This window comes from Apodemus sylvaticus, chromosome 1 (assembly GCF_947179515.1).
Source record: "Apodemus sylvaticus chromosome 1, mApoSyl1.1, whole genome shotgun sequence".
Classification (NCBI taxonomy): Eukaryota; Metazoa; Chordata; class Mammalia; order Rodentia; family Muridae; genus Apodemus; species Apodemus sylvaticus.
The window spans coordinates 48,089,673-48,105,481 of record NC_067472.1 but is presented as its reverse complement, the minus strand read 5'-3'; the positions used below and the strand labels follow the sequence as shown (position 1 = coordinate 48,105,481).

At 42.7% G+C, this 15,809-nt stretch overlaps 1 protein-coding gene across 8 annotated transcripts in view; it reads right to left on the bottom strand.

The window, feature by feature from the left end:
• The window catches only part of Tle4 (TLE family member 4, transcriptional corepressor), a 141,208-nt gene extending 132,452 nt beyond the window's left edge, over positions 1–8,756 (bottom strand). For 3 of the 8 annotated variants that reach the window (XM_052188831.1, XM_052188865.1, XM_052188874.1), the window contains exons 1-4: positions 7,956–8,754; positions 7,335–7,432; positions 6,142–6,205; positions 4,961–5,005 (exon numbers count right to left, since the gene is read on the bottom strand). In XM_052188831.1, the coding sequence (XP_052044791.1) occupies positions 4,961–5,005; positions 6,142–6,205; positions 7,335–7,432; positions 7,956–8,000 (252 nt within the window). In that variant the 5' untranslated portion in view covers positions 8,001–8,754. Of the gene's footprint in view, positions 1–4,960; positions 5,006–6,141; positions 6,206–7,334; positions 7,433–7,955 lie in introns of all 8 variants that reach the window. The other 5 variants (XM_052188846.1, XM_052188855.1, XM_052188812.1 and 2 more) reach the window with 3 other exon arrangements.
• Positions 8,757–15,809: the final 7,053 nt, after the last annotated feature.

Here is a 15,809-nt window from a genome sequence, read left to right as displayed (position 1 = left end):
CCCATTTAGATTTACTACATAGGAGTAAAGTTGCCCCCTACTCTAAAACTTCCAAATCAAAGAAGTTTAAAAAAAAAAAATCAACCTCGACTGTACTATTAATCAGATTATCAGTAATCAGTAATCTTAAATTATAAAATGCTGCTCCAAACTTCAAACCTCAATGAAGTACAAAAATCCTAAGGACATGAGCTCCCTTTCTCTCTTTCCTCCTGCTGGGTTTATGTTCAACCATAAGACGTTTACTTGTATTCCTCTTTAAAACTTCCCAGCCCAGTCCCATCCATATTTGTTCAGACATTCTAGGGTTTGGTTTGGTTTTTTGAGACATGGTTTTTCTATGTAGCTCTGGCTGTCCTGTAACTCATTTTGTAGACCAGGCTGGCCTCAAATATAAAGAGGCCTGCCTCTGCCTCCAGGTGCTGGGATTAAAGGTGTGTGCTACCATGCCCAGCAGTAGATTATTCCTTAATGGATATAAAACACAAGAAAGCTTATTAAGCAAAATCTATCCTACCTTGGCTTGTTTGTTATTTTCAAATAGAACACCCCACTTTTGATAATGCTTCCCTTGTACACATATGCAAGAGTTTAGCCATACTCATTTCAGAAAAGAAGCCACTATTTAAAATTTTTACTTTTATCTACATACTCAGACACATGCTTCTCCAGGCATTCTTTCAAATATAAACATATACAATATAAGATGTATAAGCTATCACTAATAACACCCCACGAAATTATCTTAAAAGAAATATGTCCTATACAGAACTTTAAATAATTTGACTTCCAATGCAAGCAATGCTGTCCCCAAATAAATTGTCTGCATCCTAAAATCAAGTGCACTGAAGGCTGGAATGTCAAGCCAGTCATATATTACTTGAACCTCACTAAATTCCTCCTTATTCTCCAAATCCTAGGCTGCTTTCTAAAATAGATCACTAAAAAGCACCAACCTAATTAACAACTGCTTCCTCTGCAACAGTGGCCTTGATTTCACTTATTTACACATTAACTGCAGCCTCCTTTTGGCCAAGCCAGTCTATTCTCCGTACCATGCCGAGCCTTTTATCTGCCCTGGACAGCATTTTCTCCAGCAGATGAAGTAGATGCCGATTGATTTGCTGTCGAGCATGGTAAATTAATAGCAACAAATTGCTGAGGGCCCGTCTCGCTGCTCCACCATGCTTCGGCAGTTTTGCTTTATTTGCTCCATGATGGGCAGCAGTCGGCCTCTTCAAGTCAATTTCTTCTTAACAACCTGCAATACTTTTCAATGGTGAAAATAGAGCTGTTCCTTGTAAGTCAGAAATCAATATCCTATTGCCCTTAGAAAATGCTAAACAAGCAGTATTGGCAATCCACTTGGTACTAGAGGGTATCAGATATAATGCAAATCCATACTGCTTCCCCCCTTGTAGTTAGTACAGTTTGCTAAAAGGTTCCTAATGTCATTTATCATCATTTACCATTGACCAAAGAGGCTATGATTATGATATTCTATCAGTTGGAAAGGCCTTTCATTTCTATTCAATTAATATTTTAGCAGCACTCAAATGGTTGTGGCCCATGTCTTGTAATAAAATTTGCATGGCTTGGGATGAAATAAAATTTTTGTTGCTTAAGGACAAAATAATTACACACAAGAATATGCACATATGGAAAACACCTATTTTCATATAATTGTACAAGTTCCATACAGATTTTAAGTGTCACAAATTCAAAGGTTTTCTGACCGTTTTTAAAATTCGTGTACTAAGCAAGTAAATTTTAGAAGAGAACTCCGGTTATAAAACACATAAGAAATTGCAAGTTACTCTCATCCCCACTTTTTACAACACAGTATGTTCACCTATTTCATTTTTACAGGTTGAATTCACACATCAACGGTTCCTAATCTACATCCAATATCAACATTTCAGAGTGGCAACAGCCAGAGTCTGACTCCATTAGAGAGGAATTCTTCTATTAGAGAGTTGCAAAGTACTCGAACAAGCAGCATCTAGCTGTGGCATCAACTACACACAACATCCCATCTGTCCAGGGTCACTGACCACAAAGTCACACTATATAAAGGATCAGAAGAAAGTAACAAGAACCCTGAACCAACTGTCCTATCTAAAGCAAAAGCAAACCCTGTAGACAGGGAAATCTTCAAGGAATCAATGCGTTTTCATTTTTAAAAACTCTACTTTGAAGACATCAAAATGAATTCCAGGCCATTTCTAACCAGGTCCTAATTATCATTCCCATATCCACAGTAAATCTGAAGACAATGGAAAAGTACTAATTCCCACTGTGGCCTAGAACATTCCACTTGTACTTCTCCGGATGGTTTTTTCCCAGCTTCATCTGTCCAGCTCTATCAATCCTACAAAAGATTACTAAAAATTACATTCATATTTTATGCTCCAATTCCATGTCATGTCACTGAGTTCTCCTTTTTAAAAAAAAAATCCACTAATTTTTCCAGACTAATGCTATTTACTCAGTTACCAAAATTTAAATTAATTATGTTCTCAAACATAATTGTTAAAAATTGGCAACATTATGCAGGCTTAATTAAGATTAAATCCAATTTACTAAATGTACTTTAATTGGTACTAATTACATTAGCTTTCATTTCAGAATGACAAATTCCCCATAGGTTTCATTTTATGGTTCTCTATCCGAATCAACCCAGGGCGACTGATGGTGAGCATCACCTACGAGGAGGGGAGGACGGGGACCCTCCCTGTCCATCACTGCTTGCACACTAGCATCCGTTTATCCATTATTTGCTAAGTCACGGAGTCATGGCTTCTTCAAAACCTTCATTTTCTGTCCCAGTAAAAAATTCCTCTAAAACTACTGTGTGGCTGGCTGCAGCCAAGAAGAATAGAAACACAGGAATATTAACAACAACAACAAAAAATACACAAAGGTTTCAAATATCGGGCCACCAATTACTAGGGTACTTCTGAGGCCTCCTGGGACTCTTACTCTTGAACCCTTTGAGACACAAATCTAATAAGTGAATAAGCCTAAACTGATCTTGAGAAATAGGCCCAATTATGCCTCAGGGCAACTTCCTTGCATTATTGCTCCTTTCCATTACAAGGGTATCCAGCGAGTACATCTGGAAGAGAGGCTAAGAGAAAGTAAGGCTGTCTGCCTAGGAAAACAAATAAAGACAGATCTGCCTCTGCGCTTAAGGCGGGGAAAGAAAGAAAATATAATAAGTAGGTGGTTTGCAGGGCTGTCTGTATTTCATAATGTGATAAACTGCCCTCGGGATTCTTGATATGATTGAATTCAAAAGCAAGAGGGGGTGGGGAAAGACAAAGTGTACTCTTCTCAGTTTTAAATGGATGGCATTTGAGGCCAGCTGGACAAGAAGATGACAAAATTCATAGTCGTTCAAAATGTGTAAAATTAAAGGATCTCATATCTACCCCAACACCAAAATGAAGACATCAAGGTATGTGGAGGAAAGGATACAACGGGGAAAATGAGAGGCATTCATCGTGTCCATTCCTTCTAGAGAAACTAGTTCTGGGAGGGTACATAAAAACAAACAAACAAAAAGTATGCTCAAGAGCCAGAATGTATTCAGGTAATGGTATTCCTGTGAGGTAGAGCTAAAGGGAGTCCACTCATATGCTGGATACATTCTGCTTAGGCAGCATTTGTTTATCTAATCTAAAAATGGCAAAGATACTAAAATAAAAATTTAAGTATATGCCATTCAAACTCCAACATGTATGTATCAGCATACACCGTATATAATATGCTAACATTAGCACAACCAAATAGCATACAGAGTAAAACAGAACTTGAAATAAAGTCATCAATGTAAATACTGTTGCAATTTTCCCCAACTTTATTTTTCAAATACTATCTGATTGCTTTTATTGTCCAAGAGATGTCTTTTAATGAACTATAATATGGGTACATTCTGACCATGTTGAAAGAATTCTTACATCCTGATGACATTGTCATCTCATACTTTTTAATCTTAGAAGGTACATACATCACCCAACCACAAATAAGTAAGGCATGAAAAACTCAGCAGGCAAATATACATGGTATCTATTCTGAAATGGTTGATGAGACTCCGAAGTCCTTCAAGAGGAGATGACTTCAAAGAAATGCGTCCTGGAGGAGTTACCATTGCTAAATAGCATATATATGGCTATATTTTCCATTTAGGGAACTTAAACCAAATCATTTCTTTTTATCTCTGGCCAAAAAAAAAAAAAAAACAAAAAAACAAAAAAACAAAAGAAAACAAAAGAAAAACAAAAACAAAACCCTGTAGCAGCTGTAGTAGTCATATACACCTACACCAATGCTTTTCATCCCCTAGCCCCAAACTAATTGCTAGATTTCAAGACCCAGGGCTTAACATTAATCACATCCTCCTATCAGGTTCATTTACTCTGCACAAATTTTGGAAGTCGAAGCCAGACTTCCTGGTAAGATCTACTAAGTAGGCTCCGGGGACTAGTGCACGGATTTTACATCAATTTCTTTTATAGCTCTGCAGATTTCATCTGATCCTCCCAGCTCACTCCTCTGTTCTTTCACAGGGAAGCAATGAAGGCTTCACACAATTTACAATTTTATTCATTAATACTTTCCAAGGAAAGTTCTTTCATAAGAGAATTTTGATGCCTGAAATATATAAGGTAACTCTTTACAAAAAGAATATACACATTTTAAATTCTACATGCTGTTTTTGAAAGTGTAGGAAAGTTTAATATGCATTCTGATTTAATAACATAATTTTAAATTACTAAAAGTTAGGATAATATGGAACAAGAGGAACCACATGCAAAAGAACTTAGGCACCCCCAAGTTTTTGAAGATATAGGTAGACGTCTCAAATGTACAAAAGAAAAATCACAAATACACAATTTTCTTTTCAAAGTACATGAGTATGACTGTCACTTAAAATGATTATAAAGAAATAACTTACCTGCTTGTGCATTTCTATGTTCAACCCATAGGACATTTCATAATACTGTCAAAGAAGGAAAAGCAATTAAATCTGTACCCTTCAAATCATCTCTCCAGTATATTCAAATTGTCCACACACGGAAAACAAGGCAACTAACAAAGACCTTAGCCAAAATAACCCACTCAAGAAGTAAAAAGGATGCCCAATTACTATCTTTAAAAAACCTGAAGCCACTTTAAGATATACCCCAAGAGAAAAACTCTCAAAACTAATAAATGTTAAAACTCAGCATTCTTAACCTGTACAACTGTCTTTCTACATCATAAGCAAATGAACTGAAAAAGTCATAAAAATTTGGTTCCACATGACTCTTAATTCCTAAGCACAGCAGAAATATCTCACCCAGATGCTGAGGCTTTGAAAGAAAAGTTGAGAAAAGGTGATGCTGCCTCAGAGCTCAGTTTCTTGTTTCTAGTGTCTACACATACATGCAAAGTGGAAGAACTGGATAGAAAATTAATTAATGCATCACCCTGTAAGTTCTTTCAACACAAAATACACCTCTGAATCATAAAAATGCTTCATTATATTTCTGTAAACATAGATTTGATTTGTCTGAATGGGCGTATAGCTACAGTACAAAAAACCTGGCAGCTCAAATCAACACTCCTAAGAACCAAAATAACACTATAGAAATTGAAAGCATATACACAAAAATATAAACAGATTAGCATGATGAGTAGGAAATTTTCTGAGATGGGGTCTGGTGTCATTTTGTATCCAAATTATTAATTAAAAGGCATAAAATGCATGTAATTTTAAGAGTATATAGGAAAACTGTCTGGTTACAATTGGAGCAAAAGCAATAAAACAACAAAGAAAACCACTAACAAAAACATTTTGCTTGTGACTAAACAAAAAAAAAAAATAAATGAGTTCTTTCTCCATTTTTTTAAATCTGTAAAAACAAAGCACAGAAAATTATACCCCATGCAACTGAACTTTTTGAAAATTTAAATCAAAGCTGGTTGTCAAAGCCAAGTTATAACCACCTAGAATTACAGGTTGCTAATGGACACATACCCACAACCTCAGCAACACTGTGATGGAGCCTGCAGCCTCCAGCGATTTAAAACGTATTCTTGCTTTCAGTCTCCCAAGCTAATGAGCACTTTGAATCTGTGACACAGTTTTCTTACCATGACATAATGCCGCTGCATCTCTGTCTTCTCGCTGGCCAGCTTCTCGCATTCCAGCTTCAGACTATTCAAGACATAAAATCGACTAAGTACAGTGCAGAACTTAACTTCTATCCTTCAACTCCAAATCCACATCCCTTCCTCTAAATCATCACCTCCTATGGTCAAATCAATGATATTAAACAGCACTTTACTAGCGAAAGGGAGGAGAGAGGAGTGAGGGACAATCAGCAGCCTGGACTGGCCTCTTTGATAAGGTTAAACTGTGGGGGTTGGGAAAGAGGGGTTTATGTTTTAAAGAAATAAGTCCTCTACCCAATTGAATTCTGTGACTTCACCCAGAATTGAATATTCTTCACTAAATTCACTTACTAAAACAAGGAAATAAACATCGATAATAATTATATATATTAGCAAAGTTAAGTACGTGAAAATGCCACAGGGGAGGTTTTACCTTTAATATTCTATGAGGTTAATGAAAATCAGAAGCAACACGGTCTTCTGACAATTTTCCCCCTCCAAAAAATACAGACAAACTGAATGCCATGTGGGGGTGGGAGGTATTGATCTGGTCCAGCAGCTTGTTTGGGTTCTTGCATTTATGCAATAAGAATTCTGCATCACTAAGGACCCGGTGAAACAAACATTTTCAAAAGCACTCCAAGTCTAAGAGCCTTGAACAAGAAAGCATTAGGGTTTGTGTGTGTGTGTGTGTGTGTGTGTGTGTGGTTGGGTTTTTTGTTTTGTTTTGTTTTTTAATAAAAGTAATGAAATGGCTCACTGCTTACTTCCCCTGGCTCTTAAATTATGCCATGGATGGAATGGCAGAAGGAAGAAATCAAGGCCAGAGTAATAAAGAACCAAGAAGTCAAAGGGCCCCAGAATCTTCCCAACCTTCCATTCTCCCGACCCAATAAATCAATATCGAAAGTTTGGCCTCAGCGTTTTCCAAGTCTCCTCAGTTTCGATTGTTCTGTTTCCTTTTCTGTTTACAGGAGAAAATTCTCAATTTCTTTACACCTGCCTAAAGGAAAAAAGAGGCCCTGACTTGCCTTTTCTACCCACGGGGGAGGGGGGATGGTAATACCTTTGTGGTGGGGGGGGAGGGAAAGGACGGGGTTAGTCTTGGAGGGGGGGGGGGGTAAGACAAGAGCTAAGCAAACAGAAGGATCAGCTAAAGTCAATATCGTTACCTGTGGTACTGAGCCTGTAAAAACTGAAACTCTTCCTTAATCCGATCACAGGATTCTGAAATTGTAAATTTGAAGGGTTGAGCAGGCTGATGCGGTGCCTAAAGAACAACAATAAAATATTTAATTAGCCCACATCGCAGGTGGGGGGTGGACAGCCCGCGGTCTGAGGGATGGGGGGGTGGGGGGGGATGATCGCGCAGCTCCCGCCTCCCGCTCCCCTGCTGGGGTCCGGATGCCTCCCGGCGGCCTCCCTCCGCTCAGCTCCACAGCCCGGCTTCCGCGCCCCCCCTCCGCCCCCCACAACCTCCGAGCCCCCGGCCCGGCTCTCCCATCCCTCCCTACCCGGAATCGAAAGTGGCCCGTCGGGGGCAGCCGCGCCATGGCGTCGAGCGGCCGTCAGCTAGCAGAGCGAGTCCGGCCTGTGGCCGCCGGCGCCCTCCACCCCGCAGACTCGCGCCGCCTGGCTCGCCCCCCTCGGGAGAGCCGCGCGGGCGGAGAGCGGCGGCGCGCTGCTTCCCGGGGCTTCAGAGACAACAATAAGAAAATGGCTACAAGTCGGTCGCCTCCCGCACCCTCGGAGCGGCCGGCCGCGGACGGGGCTGCGGGCGCGGCGCCACTCACCGGGTGGCGCGTCTGCGGGTACATCTTGCTCAGGTCGCGAATCATCCACGCCGCTTTAGTTGGCTGCGCCAGGCAGAGGCGCGCGGCTCATTCGCTTCGAGGGCCCCGCGGCGGCGTCCCGGGCCTGCGGGTCTCGCGTGACGCGGGCGGCAGGCAGGCGCGGCGGCTGGGCGCGGGCGGCCGGCTCCGCATTCCCCGCGGGCGTCACTGAGGGCGGCGGGCACCGTCCGTCCTGCGCCCGCCGAGCCCCGCGCCCGCCGAGCGCCGCCCGCCTGCTCGCGCCCCACTCCAAACTTTTTTTATTTGTCTTTTAATTGGCTGCTATTCCTCGGAATGAATGGTCGCTTCTTCCCTGAGAGCGAGCGCAAACTCCTTTGGTTCGGAAGAGGTCTCGCGGCGCTTGGGGGTTCTCTGGAGATTTTTCACTTCACAGCAACGATCTTTTAAAAGGCACCTTTTAGCTTCTTTTACCACATTTCATTTCCTTTTCTTCCTTCCTGTTTTTTTAGCCCCAAATTGAAGGGGATTATAAAAATAAAAGAGCGAAACGCTTGCGGCTTTTTAAAATTCTCTTTCAAACTCTGCGAACACCACCTCAAAATAATACACGAGTGTGTAAGAGGGGGAAGAAGGCAGCCAACAGCCGAACGCCCGCTCGGAACCGCTCTAACAACGCGCTCTGTGTAGGTGACTTCTTTGACCAAATTTAGCAGCAGCTAATCATTAACATTCTGATACATATTCACGACCATCCGCGAAGGGCCCAAGGAGCATCCCGGGAGATGTAGTCCTCGTGTGGCTACTGTGGCCAAGGATGCCTCCAGATTGACTACAGTCTCCGGCTAGCCCCGCGCGCTCTCCACGGCGCTCTCCAGGAGCCCCGCCCTCCCGCGGCGCGAGGGCGCCGCATCAACCAATCGGAGGTAGCTGAACATTAATCGCCGTTCTGTGTTACTGCCCATCATTTCACCGCTGACAAATGGCAAGCCAGGAGGGCGGAGCCGGACAGTCTGGACCCACGTGGGGACAGGGCGTGATGAGGAGCTCCGACCAATAACTGCAAAGAATTGGTGCTGGCAGGGGCGGGGCGCAGCGGCCCGCCCGGGGCGGAGCCTCGCCCTGGCCGCTGTTCCCTAGCGCTAGCGTTCGAACCGCGGAAACATTTGTTCAGCTGTCAATCAAAGTAACGTGGGGTGGCGAGCCGCAGCGGCTGCTGTCGCTGCTGCCCTGGCTGCATCTTTAGAAGCAGGTTTCGGCGGCGATGGCGGCGGCGGTGAGCCTGTAGGCCGGTCCGAAGACGCCCTCCGAGGCTCGTCTCCTGCTCGACGCGGAGCTCGGGCTAGGCGGCCGCGCCGGGGTGCTCACTAATTAGGGCCCGATGTCTCCGTAAAGAGACAAGCTCGGCCTTGTGCAACGCGCCGAAACCCCTGTTGAGACAAGAGAGGGAGGATCGCGCTGATCCCACTCCGTGCGGTTCACATCCATTTTACGCGCTGCTGGAGCCGGCATAATTTTCCGCGTGAGCGCGGACGCCGTCCGCCCGGTTTAGAGCCGCAGCCGGGAGGCGTGCACTGGGCCGGTCCCGGGGCTTCCCAGCCGGCAGACGCTGACATTCCCTTTCTTTAGAAGCACCAGTCAAGTTACTCCCGGGTTGAAAGAGGGTCCGAGTGTGGACGGTCGGGCCTTGAGCCTGTGACGGCCTACGGAAGAGGGTCAGAACCTGGGGATGGCAGCCCGTGGCAGTTTTGAGATTTGGCGGGTGTTGAAGTCTTCAGGCTGAGCTAAGGAACCTCTGACCTCTGGGCAATCAAAAGAATTCGGAAAAAGTCAAGCAGGATTGTAGCCAAGGCCGCTGCGTTTGGGACATTTATTTCTTGAGTCCCACTCTAACTCGAAGTGCAGGCTAATACACAGTTGTTGGTTCAACAAAAGTGGGAAGCCCGTTTTTCCGAATGATAGCGCTCTCCTCGGCAGAGGAATCGGTAGCTTAATGCGCAATTCAAGGCGTTCTGTGGGCCTCACTAGTACTGGCCACTGAGGACACCCGGGCAAAGAAAGTCTTCAGTAGTCTTGCTAAAAATCCCGGAGGCTCATACAATGCTTCTGTTCTGTAAATAATTTTTATTTCCAAAATAAGAGGATGGAGGGCTTGCCTCTGTCCCATATCCAATTATTAAAATGCGGCCAATCCAGAATAAAGGGGATTCACATAAAGAGGATTTTAGAACACATGAGGTTAAAGAAAAAAAAAACTCAACACTAATTGCATATTTGGACGGTATTTTTTAAAGTATTAGTTAAGCAAAATGTCTCTATTTTGCCTGTTTAAAAAAAAAACTTGCTTAGAAATTTTGAAAAATTTTACATGTTTAGTGTTGGGGGTGAGTGTGTGTGTATGTGTGTGTTCCCAAGCCCTGGCGATCAAGTGACAAGTGCATGTACCTGTTGAGCTATCTTGCTGGCCCTAAGTTATTTCCTGAAGCTCACAGATGTCCATTGTACAGCAGTGTTCCGAGTCGTTCTCAGAAGGCTTGAGTGATAATCATGTCTGCACTAGGACATTGAGTCTCAGAACAAGAACAGCCGCAGTTTTCTGAGGTTGCTTATTTGCTTTCCCTGGAACTTTTTAGTGGCTTTATTACCACAACGTCTCTGTGGGAACGTCCATGTTCTTTCTCCGGTTCAATCAAAATGGTAGTAGGTTCCATGGGAACTGGGACTTGGTTAATCAGGGCTGTGCTCCAAATGCCCTGGGTGGTGCCTGGCATGTAGCTGGTGCTCAGTAAATGCTTGTTGATGGCTTTGGCAAATCTGAGCCTTGTGTTCTCAGTATAGAAAGCTGCTGTGTCATTAGGATCCAACTTACTGAAATTCCGTGCAGTCATTTCCTGGGACAGGAAACCAGATGCTTGAGCCTGAAGGGCTATTGAAAGGGTCAGGGTGGAAAGAAACCTTGCTGGTGGGAAATATCAGCTTATAGGAGAGACCTTTCTCTTAATTCTCTCACCAGTTTTAAATCAAGAGAAAGTGGCTGGAGAAAACACTGTTTCTTAATTTTTAGATGCACTTTTAAACTTCAGCCTGTGTATATGTGTCACATTTTAGCCTTGTGGCAGATCTACATCATTTTGTAACATGTATCTGAAAGCTGTCAAATGGGCCAACACATTCTCTCAGCCCTGCCCTACACTGAATGTTGATCTTGTCCTACTCTGCCCTAACCTTGCTTCTTAACACAAACTGTTGAGCCAATCTGGGAAATGAGTTAGGGGGTGTATTCTGTTCCACCACAAAGTGGGTGGGTGACTCCAGAGTTTTCATATGAGATGGCTTTGGTGGCACCAATGGTTTCTAAAAGCCAGGCCTAGCCAGGTTCAATCTCAAAAGTGACAGATGCCATCCCAAGCACACCTTTTACTAAGTTAGAGGTTATAAATCATAATTTTACCACACACCAACTGAGCATATAAGAAGTACCAAAATAAAAGAATTTACCAACAAACATGGCGATTACTGATTTATTACCCCTCTTTCTAACTTTTTCCTTGTGGGCTCAGGAAAGCTGAATCTGGGCCCTTTAAATATTTTCCAGGTGAGAGAAAAGGTTCATCAATAGAGAGCCCTGGAGAGATTCCAAGACAAAGAAGTTTGCCTCCTAGTCCAGTGTGTGTGCAGGGTCTTTCCCCAAAGGATAAGGGATACGGAGCAGGAGGAGACAGCACTCAGCAGCTTCCTTCAGTCTACAGTCCATGGTTAGGTGGCTTTGGAGCAAGTGTTCTCCCTCCACAGTTTCTCCTAATACTGCAAAAGATGCATTTTTAGCAGATTCTAGTGTGTGGACTTCTGGTAAGTTCCAGAAAGCAGATTTCCAGCTGGAATCACCTGTGTCTCTACTGGTTACAACAGCTTTCTCTAGCAAGGTCAAGTTCTAAGCACTTAGACTTCAGGGTCTTCTAGGAGCAATTCCTTTTGGGTAAGGGTAGGAGGGTAGGGGTACTCTATCTCAGTACTAGGGGCAGATTTTTGTCTTTATATCTATTTTGTACTAGGGCCTTGTGTGTGTGTGTGTGTGTGTGTGTGTGTGTGTGTCACACACACACACAAAATGACTGCAGTAAAAAGAATTCTGAACACATAACCAAAGACTGATTCAAAATCCAACATATGATGAATCTATTTCTGCAGTGTTACACTGCAAGATGGTAGCCGTGATTCTTAACACACAAGTACACACTACCATGCTATGCAGAACCACTGAATGCTCCCTGGATCACCTTGGTGTTCTGAGTCTAGACTGATGTAAGTGATGAATTTCAGTATTTTTAGTGTACGTACAAAGTTTTCCGCTCTTGTGGAAAAATAATTTAATTATAGAAAACAGACTTTTAATATTTTCCTACCACTATTCTTCTGCATGTAAGTATCAAATTAGTATGTCTTTGGATAGGATTGTGTTAGAATGTTTGATTTTTAAAATTGCTGTTTGAATTGCTGACTTGAGCTTCATAAAAAAATCATTCAATGAATTTTGGCTTGAGATTAGGACAGAATCTCCAACAATTTCCGAAGTGGCCCTAAACATACCCCTGCCGTTTATTTTATGTGTTTATGCAAAGTGGTACTCTCGGAATCGATGATGATCATCATAATATCTGTCGACTCTGAAAAATGTTGAAGTGTCCTGAAGCAGCATCAGATATTCCGCTGGGATTTAATTCTTTGTGTAAAAATAAATAAGCACTTCCATCTCATTAGTATGCAAATATCCTTTCATCTTTAATGATTAAATTATATATACATCAATGAGTTATTTCATGACAAATTTATTTTTCACTTATTATCAGTAAATGTTTCATTTGTATCCCTTCTTAATGGACCTTTTGACCCAAGGTTACCCAAAATTTCCCAGCAAAAAGGATTAACAAGTAGAAAAAAGGTGGAGAGAAATTGATGTGGAGCCCTGTACCTTTTACCAGTCATTTCTCTTAGATTCCTTCTTGGGTAATTTTTTTATATGGAACTTTACTTGTTTAGATTACTGTATTTTTCTCTTCTTAATGGACCCAGGTTGACAGTTAACAACAAAAAGTGTCTTCTCTGTTGGATCTTGCGTATCTCTGTAGGAGCATAATGTGGAGGAGTAGACAAATGCTATGCAAAGAAATGAACCTGCATCAGATGGGAAGGGTTATTGGAAGAAATGATGTTTTAAGCACAGACCTAAATGTCAAGAACAAGTTCGCAGCTGATAGAAACAATGCAGAGACCCACAGCTGAACAATAGGCAGAACTCAAGGAGTCTTGTGGAAGAGTTAGGAGAAGGATTGAGGGAGCTGGAGGGATCAAAGACCCCAAAGAAAGACCTACAGAGTAAATGAACCTGGGCCCAGGGGGGCTCACAGAGATTAAACCACCAACCAAAGACCATGCAGGGGCTGGACCTAGCCCCCCTACAGTCACATAGCAGATGTGTAGCTTGCTCTTCATGTTGGTTCCCTACCAATTGGAGCAGGGGCTGTCTCTAACTATGGTCACCTGCCTTTGGATCCCTTTCCCATAGCTGGGCTACCTTGTCTGCCCTCAAAGGGAGAGGATGCACTTAGTCCTACTGCAACTTGATATACCAGGGTGGGTTGGTAGCCATGGATGGGTGGGTGGGCTCCTCTTCTCTGAGGAAAATGGGATGAGGTAATTCAGGAGGGGTGTGAGAGAGGGACTGAGAGGAGAAGAAGGAGGGGGGTTGTGATTATGCTATAAAGTGAATGAATAAATAAATATTAAATAAACTCACTATGAAACAAATCAGGTGATGTAAAATCCAGAAAAATTTGGTGAAGGTAAGAGAAAACAACAAAAGACAAGTATGGAGCAGGTAGAGAAATTTAAGATTAATTCAGGAGTCCAAGTCAATAATGTTTTTATCTGTAGGTAGTTGAGTTTGGAAACACGTGCTGCAATTCACATACATACATACACATACACACACACACACACACACAACTGTGGCTCTGCCATTGGCTCACTAATGAGTGGCAGTCACATTTTAGTTTTGAGTTGATGCTGCCTGCAATTCAGAAACAGTAGGTCTGCTCTGAATGCACCGCAGAAACAGCAAGAGTCAAGGAGACCATTTCTAGATCAGCAGAAGATTCGCCACTCCTTCATCTATGGTAAGATGGAGATAACAACACAGTGGTCTTATTACTTGAAACAGCTTATCATGTCAGTGTCTCAGGGAGTGGCAGATTTCTAGACTCTGGGGCAGGTAGAGAAACGCAAGCTCCAAAGGAGAAGACCTTTTTTGTCCTGTTGCCTTTGTGTTGATGCAAGAGCTACCTTTTGGTTGGGATGCTCCTTCTTAACTTGGTGGATACAAAGCAAGTAGACATTGGTTGTCAGTTTTACTGGGAGGTGAATGGTCTAGAAATGGAATAGACAAACTTACAGAGATACTGAGAAGACTTCAGGGAGAAAAGAGCACTCCTCATTCTTCACTGAAGTGTATTATTTGAACCTCTTAAGATCACTCTCATCTGGTGGTAACTAAGGCCCTTCTCTCTCCTAAGGGCAGAGGTACCAACAAGGTTTGTGTTTGTGTAATAAGGAAGGCCCATCGGGTTTTTACAATGAATAAGGAGTGGACTAGTGAACCAGGCTCATATGCAACCCAAGAAATATCTTTCTCATGCTGAGAAAGGTTGGTACCCAATGACTCAGTGTGTGAAGATGACAAAACTAGCAGCAGAAGTTCAGAAACCTGAAGAAGACCCTAGAAGTCTCACCAAACTAGGCAGTTAGTTAAAGAGAACTGTAGATTCACTTCATTCTAGGTCGATCAAGCTAGTTAAATATGAGAAATCTGCTATCCAAAATGATCTCTTCCTGGAGAAAAACTCACATTAACATCATTTTCCTAGAAGGAACCTTGAATAAATTATTCTGTTTTGTCTAGTGACTATACGAAAACAGGGTATCATTATTTTTACTTTAAAGGCTAAACAACTGAGACCCCCAAACAAGTTACTTGTCCAAGGTCACACAACTTGAAAGCCCTTAAAAGGACGTCAGAACTCCTTGTCCCCTGCCTCCTTATAGCATACCTTGCATAAACCCAAATTCCACAAGTAGATAGTCAATTCAAGTAGGCAATTTAAATACTTTTCAGCTCACCTGCCTGGTTTAAGCCTTTTTAAACATATGTTTTATTGCTGGGATGTGGGTGGATGGCAAATCCAGGAAGGACTGTTGTTGGTGCCTCGAGGCAAAAGCAGCAACTGAGTCTTCCCACAGCCACAGGAAGCACCACCCCCTCTCTGTTGCCTGCTTGAAGTGTCTGAAGGCTTGATAAGTGAGATTCAAGGGAGATGAGCTGTGCTGAAGCAGTACTTTGGCTTTCAGAGAACAGCGGGGTTCACACCTGTGCAGTGGATCGTGGCGCCTTCACACAGGCGCCCGCTCTCGCTAACTATCACAACAACCTGCAGGGCAGATTTTACAGGAGCAAAACTGCATATTTACTTTTCGAAATTGGCAGTTTGAGAACGGGATAGGTGTAGGAAAGAACAGTTAAACCCATCATTCTATACAAGAAAGTAATTAATGGAAGTCCCTTATAGCTTTGCCTCTACCTGTAGCCTATTTCTTCATCTCTTATAATCTGCTCAACTTGAAACCTTTCTGATCTCACCTACATGGAGTCTTTCCTTAGAGGAGATCCACGTGGTCTCCATACCCTTTCTTACCTAGATACAGGCAATGGCACTTCTAAAACCATCATTTTGAAGTGGGATCCTTAACTCAGAGAGGACTTTTAGTCAAGATCATTTTGCTAAATGTGATTATGTTTTCTGCCCA